Source organism: Varroa destructor, unplaced genomic scaffold (genome assembly GCF_002443255.2).
Source record: "Varroa destructor unplaced genomic scaffold, Vdes_3.0 BEIS01000004.1, whole genome shotgun sequence".
Classification (NCBI taxonomy): domain Eukaryota; kingdom Metazoa; phylum Arthropoda; class Arachnida; order Mesostigmata; family Varroidae; genus Varroa; species Varroa destructor.
This window is the reverse complement of record NW_019211457.1, coordinates 21,339,716-21,361,753: the sequence shown is the minus strand read 5'-3', so window position 1 is coordinate 21,361,753 and position 22,038 is coordinate 21,339,716. Positions and strand designations below refer to the sequence as shown.

Here is a 22,038-nt window from a genome sequence, read left to right as displayed (position 1 = left end):
AGGCATCTTGCAACCTTAGATAACGAATGCAAAAACGCGTTGAATGAAACAATTCGGACAACTATTGAACGGTCTAGAAAAATAAACAAATTTTTTGCACATCTAAATCAAGAAAAGGAGGCATTAGCTGCAAAATAACTGCATAATTCAAACAAATCATAACAATTTGTAGACACGTCCAATAGGCCTCTTTCATAGCGGGATATTTTCACTTTGTGCGTACTTTCGTTTATTAAACGATGAATTTGCTACGGCTATATTATAACTATAGACTAAATCCTATTATAAATCAAATAAAATAAAGGTACTCACCCAGGAGGACCATTCATCCACGGTGGAGGTGGTCCATCAATAAAAAGTGGTGGTCCACCGAAGGGTCCATCGTCTGGGCCAGGAACACCCATGGGGCATCCGGGGCCCCCGCCACGCACACCTCTTCCACCACGCATGAAATTTGGCGGTCCCCCACGGCACCCTCGCATACCTCCTCGGTAGCCAGCTTCAAAGGGGGGTGGTCCACCAACGTCGCTACCGGGTGGTCCTCCAGGAGGACCACTTAATCCCATTGGCCCACTATGACCTATCATCGTATTGCTAGGACCGCCTGCTCTATTTCCACGCATTCCGAAGCCTCCACGCATGGCAAGACCTCCTCGATTAGATGAATTATCAGGCGCTCCCGGTGGGCCACGACCCACCATCCCACCTCTCCCCAAAGGCCCACCATGTCCGTCAGGCCCTCCCCGGCTCATAGATCCTCCACGTAAAGGAGGCCCACCTCTTGACATTAGAAACCCGCCACGCCCTCTTGCTGGTCCTTCTGCTACCGAAGATCCATCCCACGGTTTACGGCCATCGTCGTCGGCATCCTCAAATCGTGACCTTTTCAATTCACCAGCACTTGCGTCTTCGCTGGGTCTTTTATTAAGCGCACCGGTAATACCACCGCGCCCAGAAGGACCTCTGAAGCCACCTCGTTGCGAAGGGACTGCGACTGGAGCACCAACACGGCCATCTGGCCCACCCGGCATGCCAGCCATAGCCAGCATTTTCTCTTGTAAAACACCTGTGGTTTCGGATACGTTTTCTGCTCTAGGTGCCTGGTTAGTCAACGACCTCCCCAAAGGTTCTTTGTTAGCATTGCCGGAACGGTCGTCGTCTGCGTCAGAAAATCTTGATCTCCGAGGTCCACTAAAGTGAAAGGCAATCAAAAAGAAAAATGGATTTTGTACTAAAGGCATTTAACGTTTTTACCAGATTAAGGAGAGTTACTAATGTACTCAGGATTATTGGCTAAAAAACTTGCTATTGGAAATTAGAATATATTGAAGTAAAAAAAAGCTGTGTATGACTAAAGTCCCACTTATATCCAAAGAACTTAATTTAGTTTACTTCTTATGAATTTCTATGGTGCCAACTATAGTCCGCCAAAGTATGCTGTAGTGACTCGTAAAGCGAGCATTTCAGAAGATCTGAAGATTGGGGTTTAACTCTGTGCGAAATATAGAAGTAGATTCTTTGTGCGAACGTGGAATTTAACTTCGAAAAGCAAATTCGTCAGACTCACCGATCGTCTGCTCGCCTTCCGTAGCGCTCTTCGCCTTTCTCACGATCCCTGCGCCCTCGGTCACGATCTTTATCTACTCTGTCTTTGTCTTGCTCTCGACAGTCTCTATCGTCATATCTTGACCCTCGTTCTTTGTCCACCCCAAATCTTGACGGTAATCCTCCGTCAAAACGAGAGCCTCCACAATTGTCACCTCCCGCTCCTCCAATTCGTACTCCTAAACCGCTTCCTCGACCACTGTCAAACCTACTATTACCACGGTCTGCTTCACGATCAAATGGCCGTCTGTTTCCATCTCCTACTGGTCTATCGTGGTCACCGTCTCTTCCACCAAACCTTCCAGGAGACGATCGGTCCCGTCCCACTACGGAATTCTGATTGTTACCACTGTCCCTTCCCTGGGGACCACCGGGGCCCCACAGTGGACGGCTATTTGTGTTTTCCTCAGAACCTGAAGAGTAGTTTATATAAGCATCTATTTTTTTAGTTCAATTAAATTTATTTAAAGTAAATTAAATATGCACTGGTAGAACCTTCATATTACCTTTAATACTATTGAATTTGCAGTAATGTATGCATAATAATATCCTCACCTCTCTGTAGCCACGGTTGCTGCGATTGCCGCTGACCTAGTCCTGGAACGTTGAATTGTCCTGGTGGTTGCTGGTAAGCCCCCTTGTTATCTTGTGGAGGGTAAGCACTTTGCTGCTGTTGCTGCTGCTGTTGAGGTGGCGCCCACGGTCCCTGAGGTTGCTGTGTGCCTCCAGGAACCTGGGTCCATGGTGGTTGCTGTTGTTGCTGCTGATGGGGATGAGGCTGTTGATGCATACCATTAAGAGACGGTGGCGCGGGGGGCGCATGCAAAGGAGGCCATTGTGTTTGTGCGGCATGAGCAGCCTGCTGTTGTTGAATTTGAATCTGTTCCTGTTGTTTCAGTAGTTCTTTTTTGGCTAATAATTGTTGTCTCCAGCTTGTCCACTGTTGTTCGTACCGCTTAAAAGCTTCCTTATCGGGATGATTACGATTCTCATCAAGCCATTTGTTGTATGATCGCTCCCAATCGTCGAATTGCTTTTGAAATGATTCAAGTGTTTCAGGGGGGACAACAGGTGTAGCTACCGTAGTCTGTGCAGACTGCTGTTGTTGCTGCTGTTGCGGGTAGGAGCTCCACGCGGTAGGAGCAGAGGGTGCAGCTGTAACGGCAGGAGTAGTTGTGGTTGTCTGTCCATATCCTCCTGTAGCAGCGGCCGCTGCAGCCGCTGCTGCTCCAACTGCTTGTTGTTGCCACTGCTGAGCGTAGTGCGCCCAAGCTTGCTGCCATGCCGCAGTTGCCGCCGGATTCTACAATCACAGTTATACGAAATTGTTAAAAAAATTTAAAAGAACATTTGTACTACTGTAGTACTACTTTGTAGAGAATGAAACCTACTAATAAAAATTGTCTAAAGAACCAAATCTCAAATCATAATTAAAAAATGTTTATAAAAGGCTGAAAAAATCCGTAGTTTACCCAAATTAATTTAACTACAGACGAAATGCGGAGATAAATCCTTGAGTTTAGCACTAGCCGATGATAGCGTAAAAAACGAGCTATCTTATCAGCTACAAAGACTTCTTCATAATCGTCCATTAGCAAAACGTAGTATGCTACCAAACCTTTTTCTTCAATTTTCTGATTATATTTGATAATATTTCATGATCTTTTTTGTTGTATTTTCGGCATGTATTTCGCTGTTATTATTTTTAAAATAATTTACTGTGAAAGTCTCGCCAAAAATTGCACTTAGCCATGCTTAACTTGTGTGTGTTTCCTTCACAACAACAACGTCGCAACGATTTGCTTTGAAAATAAAATGCAATCTCTAGAGACTGAAATGGTGATCACGAACCAAGATGCTGTTTGTTGTTTACATGGCAAGTGCACCTAAAAGACGTGGATATTTGCCACCAGATCGCACTTTATGAATATTATGCTTTGCTTTATTTGCGTAAGTTTTGTTTATTAGCAAACCAACGACCCGTTCAACTCGGTTTTCAAATATTTCCGACCTGACTATTTTTTCATCATCTAATATTAGTTTTACCGCAATTTGCTAATTTTGCTGGCTTAATATACTTGAATCGCAAAGTTTTAGCACTACCCTCTACTACCTAACTTTTCTTTTGTTTTCGTTCAGAGAGTCAAATCGTCCTTTATTTTCGTAGTTTTTAAAAAATTACGAAAAGTACGGGTGGAGATAATAGATTTATACGCCTTTCGGCTCTTTTCCTTGAAAATGCAATTCGAATGTCAGGTTGATATATCACGTCTTTTATTTTTTCTAAATACAATAGACAGCAACAGAAGTGCTGAATTAAGGCAGTATCAAAAAATTTAACAATTTTTTGAAAATCTGGCAGGAATTGGGTTAATGTGGTGGCTAAAACACAACAACTATTCGTTTTTTACACATTTTGCTTTAGGAGCAATATTTGGAATAGAAGTTGCCGTCACGTAAAATGAAGCAAGAAACAATCGATTAGGGTATTTTAAAACAACAGCTCTCTCATTGCACAAGAATTAACTGTAAGGTTTTATAATCATTTGGGACTGGAAAAAATATACTACACATGCGCCATATTGCTATTTGTCTGCGAAAACGTTTAATAGAAACACTTACGAGAAATGCATTTTGTCTGCAGTACAATTATTTTTGCTGTTCAAACCACCGTACCTTATATATATGTATATTAGGTCTAAGGTATATATTCCATTTGCTCTTTGTTTTTTAGAAAATGATTTTTTGCATGAGAAACTAATCGAAATACATTTTTTATATGGGAGAAATCAGGCTTTATTAAAAAATCACGAAAGAAAATGGTAATAAAAGGATCTTAAAAGGAAAAATATCTTTAAAACCAAGTGTGTTTTTATAAATTTTTTGAGAACTTAGAATCCCTGCATCATTCTCACTCAATCCAATCCAGAGTGATGATGTTTCTATAAACGTTAATTTAAGTGAAAACCTCTGCCTGTTCTATCTGGTCTCACTAATTACGTTAACATGCATACTGAAATCGCTGCCTAGTACTACTGTAGTCGGATCTTCCACGAGACTTGATTGGAGGTACTAAATGCCTCTTAAAATTATTATTCTTTTCCTTTCTAATCAACAATATCCTTACTAGATCTTCCGTAAAAACACATCAAAAGAAGTTTGTTGTCTCTGTCACAGAGCCTCATTTCATTATGTAAAAAATGTAACCCTTTTCTTAACAGAAACAGGCTTAGAACGTCAAAAATCAAAGACTTCACACTAATGTGACTTTCAGGAAATAGTTATGGGATTTCTGGTATCGTCAGCCACTCGTCACGTGAAAATTTTTTATAGTTTTATCGTTAATCGTCTGATAAATTTTTATTACTACGGTAAAGCTCCTTTGATGCTCTCTCCAATTAAGATAAGCAGCTCTGGTGCTCATTTAACCAAATGTCGTCTCCACCAAACAGCTACCACAATCTCTTTAAAGTCGAAGTCCTGTAAGTATAAATAATTGTTCCCTTACATCACGCTTTAGTTAGCTTACGAACTGATTGCGGATAATACTTTAGTAGCCTTAATTTTGGCAAATAGGATTGATATATATTCCTATATTGAAATTTAAAAAGGATCAAATGTCCGCTTTGTCTTCCATTGTGAAAGCCGTACCATCTCATTTTCAATTTTTTAATATCTTGCCGTTTTCTGCTACACATATTTTGAAGTACAGATCTTTAAAGCTCATCACAATATTTTCTGAAATGTTGTATTTAGAATGTGCCCCGCGGCAGGATTTTAAATCTTTTACAAAAATGATTTTCACTCGTAGAAATGTTGGTCATTATTGACATTATGCTCAAAGTAACCTGGAACTTACTTTCGTTCCGAATTGAAGAGCTGTGTTTACAAATTTACAAATGTTATTCCAGAGTTTCAAGCAATGAAAGCGCATCAACAAAGTTAGGTAGTCAAATTATACCAAATGTGTATTATTACCTTTCACAAATAATCTAAAGAAAATGGTTAGAATTGGAAAAGCATTTGGTATTCAAAAAGAAAAATGGTAACGCATTCGCTCAAACTGAGCCAACGCATAAATCTAACAGGATGGCTTATGAAGGAAACAATGAAGTCCATTTCCATCCAACATTTATACATAAATGTTGATAAAGATGATCCAATACCACACTCTAGATGCAGTCAGTTGTACACAAACATTTTTCTACACAGCATCCTACTTAACATTAGGGTAAATATATATATAGGCGGTTACTGAAGCAATAACGCGATTTCACCTCGTTAAAAGCATCTATACTGAATCCAGTTTGCGTCTCAACCTTCTCTTTTCAAGAATGGTTACCATTAACCCTTTTCGTTTTACTAACAAGTATAAATACCATGAATGATCGACCGAACAGCTTTTAGTGAAAACCGGAAAAGATGTGCACCGGACACCAATTCTATAAAATGCTAAGAACTTTTTGACAACCTTCTTAATTTAAATAATTGGACTAAACTATGTAATCATACATTCGTATGTGCTTGAGCACATAGTCCAAATTATTTAATTTAAGAAGGATATTAAAGGATTCCTAGCATTTTTTAGAAATGATGTCCAGTACACTTTTCCTCGAAGCTATATATACATATACATATTTTGGAAACTTTGTTTGCAGATCTTTTATGTTCAAGATTCCAGAAATTATAAGTTAGGTGGCTTATGTAAACTTTCATCCTTATCTATTAACTATAAGCACAATACGCAGATATTCCAAACCTCAATGATTCAAAATGTAGAATAATTTTTTTCCATACTGCCTTACCTGCTTCTTTAGTTGTCTAACGGGCATTTTCAAAATTACGTTAATGGAAATCGATTACGGATACTAAGCAACACACTTGCCGTCATATGTTGATACATAATTTGTACTCTTTTTTGACTCGAGGGATTGACAAAGTTCGAGAGCAAAATGTTTGAAATATATGAAATTTAAGGAGCCTCGAAACAAGATTAAACAATATCCCAGAAGCAGTACAGTAAATTTGGCGCGTTCACCCTACTTACTGATGCATCTGGTGTGGCTGTGGGTTGTTGAGATGCATTTGGAGGCGGTTGATTTGGCCACTGGGTTGCTTGTTGCTGTTGTTGCAGTGGCCATTGCGTTTGCTGGGCGTAGGCGGGCTGTGCAGTGGGCGCAGCCGCACCTTGAATGTCAATACAAGCAAAAGGAATCTTAGACGTTATTCCCATAACCGATTTAATAAATCATAAAGTACCACGCAAACCACTAGTCATCTCTTTTTACGCAATCGTAAAGTTGAATTTTAGTAAAAAAAAGCGTGTATATAACCAGTTACAACAGGTTAAAATTTACGTTAAAAAATTAGATGTCGTGATACTGATCAAGTAAGCTCATAAGGAAGGCGCATTTCTATTTAATTGGAACGGTGAGACAAAGAGCGGGGTCATTTAGTTGTTAAGTCAAGCACTGCTACGCCACCCATATATAACATGTGTCAACTAAGAAAATGTCTATTTTGATTGATGCTTTGGACATAATCGCGCTCATGATATGACTAGGATCAGCCTCATCTCTGAAAAAATATATCAGAGATGCACCTCTGAATGCAAGAACTTAAGAACTTTTGGATGATCATGGTGTGAAAGTTGCAATGAAAACATACTTCCCGCGCATAACACTCAAATGTCATCCCGTACACCTTAGATCAAAAAAATCTCATGAACCCTACCTGCAGCTGGGTATCCTGAGTACATAACTGTGGTTGCGGAAATTGGCAATGTAGCGAGTAGTAACAGTTACCACCGTTCTGTTAGTGATCAAAATTTGCACCTTCAGCGGGGAATCAGTACGACTAGTGTTCAAAAAAGCCAATACACTCGTGACTGTACTCAACACTCAGAGAATTGAAAAATGCTTTACGACGGCAACGGTTTTCGCATTACCGCAGGCCTTACGCGACCGCGGTGTTCCCAACCAAGCGCGCGGCGCGATAGGCCGACGCCGGTACTGAAACAAATTACAAGTAGCGTGTGCTACCCGTAGAACTCAGGCAAAATCTTACGGTCGCCGGCCACAACACCAACTCAGCACGACTCGCTACTACACAGCCACCACAACACACGACCATGTTATTCCGCCGACGGTCGTAGACAAACACCGCGTCCTTTCAAAATGCCGGCCTATTTTCACTTGGAGGCCTTTAACAGACCGGCGGCAATATTTGAAGCGTTCAATAAGATAGTATTCAGGGAAATTTACACCTAGTGAAACGTTACCTGCGACTCTGTTAGTATTTAAAACTTAAAACATTCCAAAAAATGAAAGTTCTTATTTCTACGGTTCATGTGACGCTTTAGTAATGGGTGACACATTCGAAATATCAAAACATGGAAGAATATTTAATTACAGTAAAATTATATTGCTTTCGTTCTGACGAGAATAAATGAAAGTAAGAGAATACATATATGTGAATGTTATTCAGGTTAACATAAGAGAATGGTCACAAAAGGAAATATCTAAGATGATTTTTGCAGAATAATAGGAGAAAGAAAATGACGGCACTCATTGTTTACATTAAACTCATTCAGGTAACCAAGCAACAGCAGTGAATTAAGTGTTAAATATATAATGAAAGGCCACATTTGCGTGAGATTCTCACGAAATACGTGCGTGGCTAGAAGAACATCTTATTTCATTAATATATCAAAGAATATCGTAAAACACCCTGTAAGGTAAGTGCTGAGTAAGTTGTACCGACAATCAAATTGCATTGAATAACAGTTTTAAATATCGATATTATCCTCAGTTTTAGTTTTACTGTCACAGTTAAATTTGCACAGTCATGTAACAAATTAGACATCTTAATTTTAATAATCAACAACATGCGTTAGATGATAACATATCAGTAGCACTTAGGACAGTAGGGCTGACTTATTCAACACATCTGTGGTATTTATTCTAGGCCCAGAATCTTACGTGTAGAGCATTTTAAACCGATAACCATTATTTTAAGAAAAATAGGGCTAGGCAAAGAAGTACTTCTCACAATGAATGCCGTTTTATCGCTACATAGAAGCTTATAAGAGTAACACCTTTTCCTTTTCTATAGACAGCATTTACTCAAGCAAAATGGTTAGAAACCTGGAAAAATACAAGTGTAAAAAAGGCTATCTTCTCATTTGGTATTCATATTCAACGAGTCAAATTAAAAAATGTATATAATATTGTAAATAGGGAACGCTTGAAACATGTTACTTTGCTTGTTCTGGAACTTAGTTACTCATAAATCTCTAATGGCTCAAAGCATACAGAAATAAGATACTACTCTATCATTTGACATCAATTAAAGGTTTATAGAAGAAAACAATAAAATACGAAACTTTTTCAAATATTTTGGACTTCTTGTAAGCTACTTTCAGGATCAAAAATAGACAAAGATCAAAGAAGTAGGTAAATATAGGGCAGTAATAGCTTAGTAAGTAAATCAGGACAAAATATCTGGGCGTTATACTTAGAAGCAGACTGACGGAGTAGCCTCGTTTTCGAATTACTTGTGTCAATAAGAAGAGATTCCTAGTGTTTAATAAACTAATTACTTGACCCTTTGATTGACATATATTAGTTATTTTACCATTTTTGTACTTCTTTACCTTATTCAATTTAAGCTACACAAGAGGAGCATGTCTTAGCGCCTTTAAAACCTAATTTAAATAATTTAACACAATTCAAACTGTTTAATTTAGTTCCAGCTGTCCATCCAAAGCTCCTCTGTTATTTTCTTGGCAATACGCGGCATCAAAGTTGATCCCTCAACATTCAGCTTCAATATTTCAAAATGTTTTCCAATCTTTCTCGTAATCTAATGGTAAATGCTCGGTGGACAGGTATTTTTTGTACAGTACTACTACTGCCAACGAATTACAAAAGCCAATCCAAAGATGAGTCTAAATAAGACAGGATTTTCCAATGATTAAATTCGTTATAATTTTACATCACTTAATGGACAGCGAACTTTGTGACTGGACAAAGAACAAGACTTAATAATTTAACAATAACAACCAGGGAAGGCCTAGATTAAATTATTGATGAAGATTTCTAGTTGAATACTTGGTCAAGTTGAATAGGTATTTCTTTGACTGGTCTCGACGAGGTTCTATTGCGATTTAGTTTAACATTAGACTCGTTTTGCATAACGTATGATTTTTTATACGGTGATTGCAGTCTCCAGCATAACTAAGTTGCATAGTGGACGCGTTGACACGAAAACGAAAGTGATAAAAGTCATATGTGCTGGCCTGCACCCTTTCTCCTTGTGTTGTGAAAGCAAATTTCCTTCAAACGATTAACGACATTATACTTACAAATTTAGCTGAAGGAACACTGATGTTTTTTATCGACTTTCCATTTGAAGGTTACGTAGCTGATGTGTTTCCTGGTGTGAGAAGGGCTTCGTGTCTGCCTCTGTGGGATGTTACAGTTTTAAGTAGTACATTCTTATTGCTTTATTTCTTTGCTTTGGCAGTCAGTAAAGCTGATTCAGTACTGTCCGACGTGCGTTACCTAACTCCTATTTCTGGATCTCTAGAGACCTCACTGAGCCATCATCATGAATCATCATTCGTATTCGATCTTAATAAGACGTTATGGCTGCTGACTGACACTGCTTTCTTATGAGAAACTGATTCGAATGAGGCAAGCTTGTTGAGTTTAGATGCATGACGTTCAATCTAACGGCTTTCAGTAATCCGTTAAGGTCTTTAGATGATTTTACAGGCTCCTTTGTGCTGGCTTCAGCCCATGTGTTAAATTACTTTAAATGGAGGGCTAAAAGTATTTGTTTTGCTTCCTTTCTCATTCCAGGCTCAAAAAAATTGTTTGTTGGTTTTTCGGTGCTTGGTGAGCAGTATGCTCAAATGTAGTGTAGTATTTTTTGTCTTCGACCACCCATTGTTTTTATGTGCAGTTATTTTCTCTAATAAATCGAGTTTTGTGAGGCACGCGATGCAAAGATTGGGCTCCCACTAATTTCTTCCCATATTTTATTAATCTCAGCATATGACTGTTTAGGATAAGGAAGAGGATCAGATTATAGCACATTTTAAGTTGTCAATATTTGAATTATTGTCTAGATACCAGACAGTAATGGTACGCTTATGGGCATTTACCAAGGCAATATGGGGCTTGACCGGCGTCTAGGCGTACTAGGTTCGTAGTGCCTTCTGTCTCTGGTTCTGTGCCCGTATCTCTTAATATACTATCTCTGCTCCAGGAGGGACCCCTTTTTTCTTCAGCATAAAGAGAGCTCCGCTCGCTCAGTAGGAGATTACTCCCTTGTTGTACTTACCCGCTTTTGTTGCAACTTCTTGAGAGTGTTCTTTATAGCCCTTTCGCAGATAAGAACCTAATTGTGATATATTTTCCGCCGCTTTTCAACTTCGGTATCGGATTTACGGATAAAATGGTTCGGAATACACTAGTTATCAGGAGAGCAAACACCTTAGAGCTCTCCTTAGGTGTCGTTTATTTCTCTTCTATTTTAGATACTTTAGCCAGAATAGGGTGGAGGAGAAGGTGATAGGATCTGTTACTCTGGAAAGTCGTTGGAAAGTCGTTGGTGGAAAGTTGTTATTTAAACCGTGACTGTCGTCGTTAGTCTGCTGAGGTTTTGCGCGGCCAAGACCACCTTCTTCATCGTTTGCTTAGCATGTGGATTCTCAGTTTCAAAACACTCCTTTGGATAAAATGCCCTTCCCGGTTGCTGAAAAGGTTCATGCAGCTTTTCTTCAAGTAGTATGGCTACTGTCTTCTCAAGTGCTAGTTCAAATCGGTATCTGGTTATACAAACTAACACTGTATACAAAGTTGTGGTCAGCGATCATCGCTTTTAAATTTGTTCTTCGGAATGCTCTGACGAAGTAAATATTCCTTTTGTTCTTTATATCTTTGTAGTTGCCAGAGCCATACAAGAAAAGCGATCGCGAAGAGAAATATGACTGGGTGGGTTGGAATATCGAAATGTGCAGTTACCAATGTAGCTTAGCAGGCAAAGAGTAACGTGCTTCTACTACCAAGAAAAAAGAAAACAAAGATTGAAGACTGTGCACAATGCAGCGAGGAGACAGGAATGTTCTGAACGCGCCATAAGGAGACCGGTTTGTAACGGTTTTTCAACTGCAACTTTAAAGAACGGCAAAGCGCGGAGACACTGTATCTGTAATGACCCTCTGACGCCTTATCGAAAGACTTAGCTCTTGTAAATTAACTAAAAACACTTGGCAAAACCGTGCACAGAAATATGCGCGTTTCAAATGGACTAAATAATTCCTATTTTCAACTTGGACAATTGAGGACTTGGAAGAGGTACGTTTTTCAGATGAATAGCATTTTGAGATTTTGAATGGTAACGTTCAACCCGCCTATAGGCGTTCTGGCGAAACATTCCCCAGACCCTGTGGAATTCAACAGGACGGACATAAGAGAAACGTAATAGTATGGGCCGCGATTTTGATCCACCGTGCAGGAACCTTACATTTCGTCAATTGAGTGATGAAAAATGGCAATACAATTAGGTAAATTAGACGAAATACTCCTCCAAGTATGATAATCGTTGCTGGATGAAAACTATGTGGTCATGCATAGCAAGTCACTATGTCATATGGTAAAATGTGTCTTAAAAATGTTTATCGCTAATGACTTTGAGATTATGCTACGACTTGGCAATTCTCTCGACTTGAATTCGATGGAATACATGTGTCAATACATTAAAAAGCGAGCCAGGGCCGGACAACAGATCACGGATATTTCGTAACCCTAGAACGCAGTGCTACAAACGTGAGCTACATGCCTGAGAGATGGCGCGAAAACGCCGTCAAAGCATGCCAAACCGAGTTGGAGCAGTGACTGTAGCCAGGGATTAAAGGACTAAATACGAGCTTCAATAAGTTCCCTCCTTTCTCCAGAGTTTAAAAGTGCTTCTCCCACGACAGTGTCTCCACATGTGCTATCGTTAGAAAACAGAGGAAGAAAAATTCTACATAAAGAAAATAACGCGCATAAATATCAAATTCGGTTGCGTAACTGTTTTTGATCAAAGTCGGCAATGTTTTTTTCACGTAGCCTTATTTGATTGGTCAAGAACTTCAGAGCTCTTCAGTAAACAAGCCTATGTAAATCTTGAATTAATAGTCTTAATACGTCCGAAAATATTGACTCTAGTGGTGGGATGTAAGTGAATTGGATAGACCCCTTAGTGAAGTACATAAATCAACTCAAACTTTGATCAACGTCTAATAAGCACTGCGGTTGGTCAAATTGGTTTTTCATATTAACTTTGTTTCTGTAACGTCAGAGGAGGGTTGAAAATTTTATATTTTTTGACAATAATTAATTATCTATTACAATGATGACGCACATATGCTGACACAAATGCGATTTCTTTATGCCATGGAGGCTGCATAGCGTAACTAGTCATATAAATAATGCTACGGAAGTATCTATTGTGTAGCATAGTACTAATAAATGTCGTGACACTCGACCGCGATATGTGTCCCAACATACGATCTAAACTGTCCGCGCCTTCAACCTATTCTTGCTTGACAATGTTAATCTTCTAGGCATGCAGTGATAGTCGATTGGCTACGATTAATGTACGTGCGTACGCGCCTTAACATCTATTGCAACTGATCCCCTCTTCAATAGCAGATACCCGCGTATGCGAGTGGACGTAAAAATAAATCTGTATGGCCGTCTAGGCTTTAGACTTCAGCAACCCTTGCACTAAGCCACCTTCTTCCTGAGCAGTATACGGAAGTGATATAGTATTTGCTGCATAGTTTTTGAAATGTTTGCATGTATGTTCATCTTCTAAAAGTGACAGAATATGGTCGCTGCTTCAGACAGCGTTTGCGTGATCCAAAACAGCGCTGTTTCCTCTGATTCTAAAGAGGAACTCGTTGACGACTATGTGAGCGGAAATATCTGCTGTTTCCGTGAAGTCTAATAATGATGACTGTAGACGGGGACACTTTCACTCCATTCTCCTGACCTTGGCTATTTAAAAGCCTTTCAACTTCCTGTATCAGAAATGACTCTGCACGTTATAGGGGACAAGGATTCTTAACCTACTGCACGCGCTAACCGACTCTGGTGACTGTTCGGTTTTAGTGTGTGACTGGGCTAGTTGGGCTCACTCCATAGTAACGTGCAAGCCGTATAAAAGCTACGAATTCCAACCACAATATTGCAACATGGGGATTTACGAAGTTATCACGCTAAAACAATTTTCTGGGGGTTTAAATGCTCGAACTTACAAGTCAGCCCGGCGCACTCCAACAGCAATTGTGTCCCCTGCGTCAAAGCGTATAGATTTTTGCGTGCGTAGAAATCTCCCACGAAATAATAGCGAAATAAGTGAACTAGCGCCTCCCGAATAGACAAGCTTTGATAAGGGCAAGGGCTATAATAAGTTCTCGTTTCGTTTAGGTACATTGCTGAAAGTAGGAACATGCGTTAAACGTGCTAGCCTTACATTATGAAAAAACTTCAAAGGTCCATGGGCGTGAAGTTAGGTATATGTTAAACTAATAGGCTTGTCGGAATAAACAAATATACAAAGGGCTAATCTAACTGTAGGAGTGGAACAATGATGAAACGGATGTAGATAAATAAGCGTAATTAGTAAGCTGGATCTTGCAATTAATGTGTGCAGAAACCTCCTTCCGGCATCACCACCGCCTGCTTAGTGTCGAGAATGTGTGACCCTTTTATTGTCATCTAGGTCCCAAAATTCCACTACAACCCTGCTTGAGTTAGTCGTTGCAATCTATTTATTCTTTAATGAAAGCGCATTTACCTATTGGTTGAATCCGGGGTCTTATGCTTTATCAACGGCCGCTATTCGTAGCCGTATCCACATCATACTAATGTATCTAGACCATCTGTATCCATTAAATATTGTAGAAAAAGGTTTTCTTATACCTTTTTTATTTGGAAAAAAAAAATTCTAGAGAGATTTTTTGCTTAGTCTACCCTATTAAGTATATTAAGTGATCTAGTTTGTAAATTAAGTATGCACCGAGTATCTAGTTAACATTTAGTCTAGTCTATGTTATATAAATATTTTTCTGAGAGGCAGTAACGTGCTATTGTGCACCTTAATAGCAACGTGTACAACTACACAAACAGTGAGGTTTCTGCCATTTAACTTTGGATCGTCAGCCCTTGGAATTGACTCTGTGGTACTCGCAGCAACTCTTTCCCGTTAAATCGGTTCTGCCACTTAATCTATTGTAATAAAAACAGCCAGGAGGCCAATATTCTCATTTACTGCTTTGGTTATTTGCAGCAAACAACGACTTAGTCTTCCATTAAAAACGAACAATGCTCCTTAATTAGGGTGACCATCCTAATACTTTATACTATAACTTAATAGAATCATTAGCAAAAATACGGAGAGTAAATTTAGTTTACCTGTTGTTAAACTTCGTCGTAACTATTTTTCTGACGTATCCTTTAAAGTCATCTCAATCTAGCCTACTAGAAGAACTAATCTAAGAGCCCAACACTGCCGACGTGGCCATGCCCTATTACAATCAGATATGATAATCTTACGATGGTTGTTGTCATTCCTTTTTTCATTCTAGGCTGTCATAAAATGACTGTCCATAGCGGCTTTGAGATTCCTCGGTTTGTGGCGCTTCTTGGACATTTTGCACTTCTTCTCATTCTCTTGTGGGACGTTGAGGCAGTGGCACGTTCCTCAGTATCATGGTCAAAGCGCGATGACCACCATCTTCTTGAACTCGCTCAAAATAGCATAACCGGTGCTCTTGCTATGGCCTTAACTCTGGTAACTGTCGAGCTGACATGTTTTATGATCGGTAAGTCTAAGCAAATAGTAAAATAAAGCAGTATGCAGTGTTTCATCGTATCGGCGTTAATTTCATTCGAGGCTAAGATTCGTCGATAGCGCATGAGCAATTATTGGAATGTTTTTATTCAGACTTGAGATAACACGCTTAGAAGATGGGTGACCTTTCTGCAAACATTTGCTACATTTTATAATTTTATTACAAGAAAGGTACAAATGCTGCCAGGCCCATAACAAGTTTGTGCTACGGTCGAGATACGTCACCAAAAGAAACGGTCTAAAAATTGTTCTTTCGCTTTCGTCTGCAGAATTTTAATGTGAAAGTTGCAATTAGAGAAAAAAGTTGATAAAACTATTGCGAAAGCTGAGCAAGATCGACATGCGAGTAGCTATGATATCCCTAACTAAGTATACATCCACCACCTAACAGTTTAAAAGCATTTGAAAAAAGTTTACTATAAAAAACGTTGATGTTTGAATACCATATGAACCGACGCACGATAGTTTATTTAAGATCGTATGTCCGTTTGCAAAGCTCTATAGAAATATAATGAAACCAAGCCATCTCTAAAGCAATTGGTCACGGGTAATGAAAAGTGGATCACATACAACAATAATGTGGAAATAAAAAAACATGTGCTTCACAACTTGTGGTAAAGCCAAGCTGGAGCCAAATACGTAATGTATGTGCTTGCTGGGATTGGGAATACGTACGGTAGGAATCATGTATTATGAGTTGCTGCGGCTTGACAAAACAGTCGTCGGACCTCAACTGTAAACAGCTAGTAAGATAATAACAAGCCATTCGAAAAATAGACTGGAGCTAGGGAACAGGGAAGGCGTCCTGTTCCGTCATCAGAATGGTAGACCACATGCTGCTTTAGCTTTCTAGCAAAGACAAAGAAAGCTTGAATAATAAATTTCAATGCATGTGGTGTATAGATCAGATATTGCACTACCTAAATATTGCCTGTTTGGGTCTTCACATAACTCCTTCGACAGTATTAATTCAGTTTCAAAAAAGGGGCGCAAAAATCACTCGTCACAATCCTTTGCCAAGGAACCAAAGAAGTTATGCAGTATTAAAAAATGTCAGAGAATCATCGATTGGAATGGTGCATGTTTAGATTAGTAATATCATTTTAAAATATGGAAAATATTTACTTTGGCAAACGGTCAATATTTTTTTGTCAACCCAATATATATGCGCAAGCTGAAGCAGTTGGAGAGTCTTTATTTCACGCCGTTGAAGTTGCTGGAGATACGCAAATTATTGTAGTAAAGAGCGGATTTAATTTGCAGCACATCTGTTACATAGACACCATATAACCACTTTTATACTCCTATTATACAATGTTAAAAGGCTATAACATTAGTATATGTTTTGATAAAATAGCCATGACAATGACACCGTGGCCATTCAAATGGTTTTGTTGATCAATATGAGAATATCTTGTTTTGTGCCTATAATACAGTATGATAGGAATATAAAATATAGTAGGGTGCGCAAATAGAGCTGCTTTGTTGCACTAATCTGCATATCTTTTCCTACATTAATGTGTCAAGATGTGAGAAGAAAACTTCGTAACTGTCAGGGCACTCATAAAGTATGCGGTATCGTTTGGTTCAATACGCGAAGATATATTTCGCCAGTTGCAGGAGCCGTTATCACTTTTGAGGCCAGCAAGCAGATCAAGCCGACCAATTGAACAATCTAATAAACACAACTAGTTCAAAGTACAGTCGTTTGAGTAGTTTCCACGAGGAATGGCATCACGTCCCGAAGTATTTTTCAAGAGTATTATCCTCTATAAGCGATTTTTTCTATATCTTGTCGGGCTCTCTTTTCGGGTATGGGGATTTTCCTGAACACGTGAAAGAGATTTGAACGGCGCCGAGCTTCTATTCACCTTATAGCCCAGGGCCTCACAAAATAGAACCCGGGCACGGTTCGAAACGAAACAAGAGACATGGCGCCATTCTGTCAAGTCGCATTATTAGCCAGCATTGTCTTTGAAGATTCTCGTATATTGGCAAGCAGGCGAATTGGAGTCACTAAAACACATTGTATGTTAGGAATGTAACAGAGATAGCGTGGCCATTTTTGCAGCGCTGACCAAGATTAATGGATGTATTTCAAAGCCTGAAACCAATCCTTGAAATTTTGATAAAACCCTGCATACGAAATAGTTTTTTTGGCACATGAGGTTCCAGTACTCATTTTATTGTTAAAGTTAAATAACTTTCTTTACTAAATTTAAAAAAATATAACATACTGTGTGTGATGCGACGCTTCTCACATTGTGTGGCACATTGAAGGCGGAGATATCTTCGGAGACCAGAGTTCAAGGTTAAGAGCCTGAAAAATGCTTAGTATGAAACAATGAAGCAGGCTGCACTCATAGACGGTTATAGCGCAACATTTATTCGATGTCATCGAATATATTAGCAGAATCCTTGTAGTCAATTTTTGTAGCTGCTTTTTATTTTTTAAGGATCATTAACCATAACACACAGTTGATATTGATCAATAAAAAACAACACACGTTTCTATAGATACAAAGTATTTCTAGCCGACGAACGCTACCTCGGTGGAGCGAAATAATAAAGATCCTCCTAATAAAAAATAACAAAACATGTGATATCACCAGATGCCTAGATGACACATTGGTTATTTGTTGAATCCTGTCAAAAGATTCAAGATATTCGATGATCTGGCGGTTGACGCCGATCGCGTGGCATCGGTTACAAAGGTTTCCAAAAAAGCGGACGGGTGGTACTTGATACTGAGGACCCTATACTTAGCTGTTCAACTGCAGCACTCGTTCCTCATTGCGTTCATCCCCTATAGTCAGTATTGGACTTCATTCTGACAAGTCGACTTCCTTCGAGATAAGCGTCTACAAAGATTAGATTTAGCCAGAAACAATTCCACGAGTCCCCTTCATCGGCCTCAAAGTTATATTGTAAATATCTAATCGCCTGCTTGATTTCTCGAAAAGGCTAATGCTTGTTCTTTACCCATTGCTTAGGCTTCCTTTCGCTGAACTTGACAGTTTGAACCAAAGTCTCTTCGAGGTAGAAGAGTCTTTAGTTAGAGCAGTAGGTACGCCAATTATTACAATATGGAATAGATTTAAACGTGCAAATTTCTAAAGGGCGCATCTTAAAACCATCTCAATAATCCAAAAATTAAAATAATATTATGCTACAGGCATATTACAAGGTATAATGTTACAGGGTGTGCGTTGACTAGCGTTGATACATCTTATACAACCATTTGCCATTTTCTTATTGCATATCTTGAATATGCTATATGCAAGTTTTTGTAGCCAAGTATTTATCACCAATCCGAATATTTATAAAAAGAAAAAATTGTACTGTTCTGATATTAGTCGATATCATTTATCTTGTCACTAGCATTTAATTTACCAAAGTAGTCATTATTGTCGCTATTGCATTCTAGAAACGTTATAGTATTGAGAAATATTATGAGAGTTGTAGAAAATATATTAGGATACCTTGGTTGCAAATCATTCCTTATGGCAATAATTTGAGTGCCTTCCATTATTTTAACGGTGAAAATGAAAAAATATCTAAATGTGTATGTTTCTTTGTTTGTGAACATGTCTGTCGCCCACACACATCGTTTACCTATGCAGAGTCTTCTAACATGTCGCGACTGCCAACCGTTTGAGACAGCTGTTACGTGCATTAGCCCTTTTGCTGCAAGCCTTTGGTTTTTCTACAAGGGATCATGGCAGTTTTTTGCTCATCGGTACTCGTTGGTTTTATATTCATGTGCTCATTAATCTTTTGGCTTTTTGTCTAGCTGTACTCATTAACAGGTTTCGTGTATGCAGCAGAATCCATAGTCCTGCGGCACTGAAAATCAGGAAATGTCCATGAGAAATTGGAAATCTCTGCCTAAAAATAAAAAAAATAAATAACTAAATAAAAAAAATAAAGAAAAAAATTGAAGCAACCTTGAATTGCGTGAGGGCTCTTAGTCGAATGAGTAAGCTTCCATTTGTGTACCGTTTGTCATTTATAATATATTAAATCTTCGACCTTGGTCGGCGGGAGTAAAGGCTTGACGTTCTTCTGGACGTGGTGTAAGCGTAAAATCACATTCTCAGTCTATTCCGTAATCGCACCAGCCTTTTTGATGATATGCACACAGTCTGTATTTACTTGTGTTTACCTAATAAGATGTATTCCCATAGCGAAAACGCTTCAATTATTTTAAAAGTGCTGTCTTCACTGCGGGTGCTACATTCAGATATCAGAGGAACGTTACAACGGCATAGTGCAATCCATGGGCAAGACAAAAGTTGTGTCAATTGGTGTCTTGTAAACGAGAACAAAGGAACAGCCCGGCAATGACATCCAGTGCGCAAAATCCTACAGATGACAGGAAAAAAATATAGAAACGAACCAAAATTTGTAGTCTAAACATGTATGTAATTAATAATGAAGAATCAGGGCAACAATGAATTGCTGGAACACTACTGATATACTATGAATCCAAGTATGATCCAGGTATTTCCACTGATCGAACTATTACTGAACAAATTTCTAACTTAAACGACTCTTTTTCGATTACGCAGCTCAACTATTGACCGTGCAACATAATTGATGCAAAGTAAATCAGAAACATTACATATGACTACTTTACTGCGTGTAAACGTGCGCGCAAAGCACTTGAACACCGCTCCGACACAGCTTCTAAACCAAGAAGCATCCCTTAATGCGCTAAATTACAAAATTAGAAATTGGGTGTTCTAATGCACCGTCAGATTTGTTGTTTTTAAATGTATCCTGAATTTACATTTTATACTTTTAAATTTTATATAAGCACATATACACTTTCACACAAAAAGCCACAAATACAGTTTCCTTATTCTCATTGAGAGACTAGTAATAGGCACTCTTTAACTATGTCAAACTTCGTCATCCTGTTGCTGGCCAAAGTAGCCGCCGGCCTTGAATTCTGGATGCCGATATTATGCCAATGTTTCTTGTCTGGGAAATAATAATTCTATCCACAAAATATGCAAACTATGACCGTTAATTTAAAACGCTGGTAATCTTTATTCCAAAATGTAAAAAAATATTAAAATAAAAAAGAAACTTTACGATTTGCGTGGCTAATGTGCTTTTCCTTGAGTGCCCTGCGGTAGTAATTCATTACCGTAAAGCATAAAGCTCTCCTCCGATTCAAACGTCAGCGTTTAAGAAGTGGTTACAAGAAGACTTATAAAGAGTAAGAGTGCAAAAGGGTAACAACGAACAGTACTTTCTGATGTGATTATGCTGCCCTATGGAAATTTGTTGAAGTTGCGGTTAACAAAGTAGATGACGTCAAAGGTAAATATATGACAACTTAAACATGGGGACAAGGGGGCACAGCAGGCTCGTTTTCTAAATGAATCCTTCCGTAGCGTCTAAGCAAGACTACTATAAAAGGAACAAACGTTTGCTTTGAATATTTTTAAATTCAAAAAGGTGTAACTACATACGCTTTTTTTTTTATTACAGGAGCATCTCTGTTTTTTCCCCGGCAAAGTCTCTTCTCGGCTGCGATTCACACTTTTTCTTTCCTTTGTCTTGGACACTTCATGGCGGACAGTTTTCACCTAACCTACTACTGGGTGCTGCTGGTGATTACAGCTGTGCCCTGTTTAATTGAGATAGCTATTCTCTTCGAAGCACTTGTACTTGACAAACCATTGTAAAATACATACTCTATATGTAGAATTCTTACTTAGCATGTCTTGATTGTGTTTGCTTTTTCATCAAAGTATTTTCGTCTAAAAATATGTTTGAACAAATAACAGATTATAGATTGATTTCCATTGGAATAGTTTTTGGTTAGACCATATTGTTTGTATTATATAATGATCTTAGGATAATCAAAATTTTCATATGGGGGCGCTAGCTATCATGTATTATTTGACAATAAACTTATCAGCGGAAATTCGGCGCTTCATTTTCTTTATTTTTTCTTAGGAAAAAAATTAGAACATATTATGGTATGAATGAATATAAAGCAACCGAAAACTCGATTGTGGCATAAATGTCGGTGCCTTCCTCATTTTACTTATTATTTCCTACTTAATATTAAGTTATTAAGGTGGAAGTACCTGTGTGCAAAAAAAAATATCGAAGCAGCTCAGGATATTTCTGCCATGTACAGTGAGGACCCTATACTCTCGAAAGGGTTCGTTTGTTACAAAGAGGGAATATTAAAACCTGGTTGTCGTTCGAGCTTTTTTCCAATAAACAAAATTAGTAACTATGCATTTGATGGCGAAACGGGTCTCAAAACGTGGTTCGACGAGGTCTTCAACGCCAGACCTGAAAATATTTGGCGAGAAGAAATAAATAAATAGTCTAAAAAATGTAAAATCGTGGAGAGTGACAGAAAATAAATTTAAGTAAAAATAGCTACAAAACGACCCTTTTACCAATTTAATAGCGTAGTTGAAAGTAAAGTGTGAACTACAAGTAATATTTATATCGTAATCGAGTACATTACTGTAGTATTGCAAAACATCG

The 22,038-nt window shown here is 38.6% G+C and overlaps 2 protein-coding genes across 3 annotated transcripts in view; one reads left to right on the top strand and one right to left on the bottom strand.

Moving 5' to 3' along the window:
* LOC111248704 (uncharacterized) overlaps nucleotides 1-7,762 on the bottom strand; it is a 55,745-nt gene extending 47,983 nt beyond the window's left edge. For both annotated transcript variants that reach the window (XR_002672658.2, XM_022801506.2), the window contains exons 1-5: nucleotides 7,339-7,762; nucleotides 6,653-6,792; nucleotides 2,161-2,908; nucleotides 1,568-2,018; nucleotides 313-1,191 (exon numbers count right to left, since the gene is read on the bottom strand). Coding sequence is in view for 1 of the 2 variants with exons in the window: in XM_022801506.2 (XP_022657241.1) it covers nucleotides 313-1,191; nucleotides 1,568-2,018; nucleotides 2,161-2,908; nucleotides 6,653-6,792; nucleotides 7,339-7,363 (2,243 nt within the window). In the remaining variant the exon portion in view is untranslated. The remainder of the gene's footprint in view (nucleotides 1-312; nucleotides 1,192-1,567; nucleotides 2,019-2,160; nucleotides 2,909-6,652; nucleotides 6,793-7,338) is intronic.
* A 91-nt stretch (nucleotides 7,763-7,853) lies between these two features.
* On the top strand, nucleotides 7,854-21,469 carry LOC111249378 (transmembrane protein 107-like). Its single transcript, XM_022803178.2, has 3 exons — nucleotides 7,854-7,895; nucleotides 15,251-15,487; nucleotides 21,019-21,469. The coding sequence occupies exons 2-3, from the start codon at nucleotides 15,262-15,264 to the stop codon at nucleotides 21,213-21,215; spliced, it is 423 nt and encodes a 140-aa protein (XP_022658913.1). The 5' UTR covers nucleotides 7,854-7,895; nucleotides 15,251-15,261; the 3' UTR covers nucleotides 21,216-21,469.
* Nucleotides 21,470-22,038: the final 569 nt, after the last annotated feature.

Coding starts and splice junctions, on each gene's coding strand:
- LOC111249378 (XM_022803178.2), top strand. CDS start 15,262: ATGACTGTCCATAGCGGCTTTGAGATTCCTCGGTTTGTGGCGCTTCTT. Junction 15,488..21,018: donor GCTGACATGTTTTATGATCG/GTAAGTCTAAGC, acceptor TTTTTATTACAG/GAGCATCTCTGTTTTTTCCC.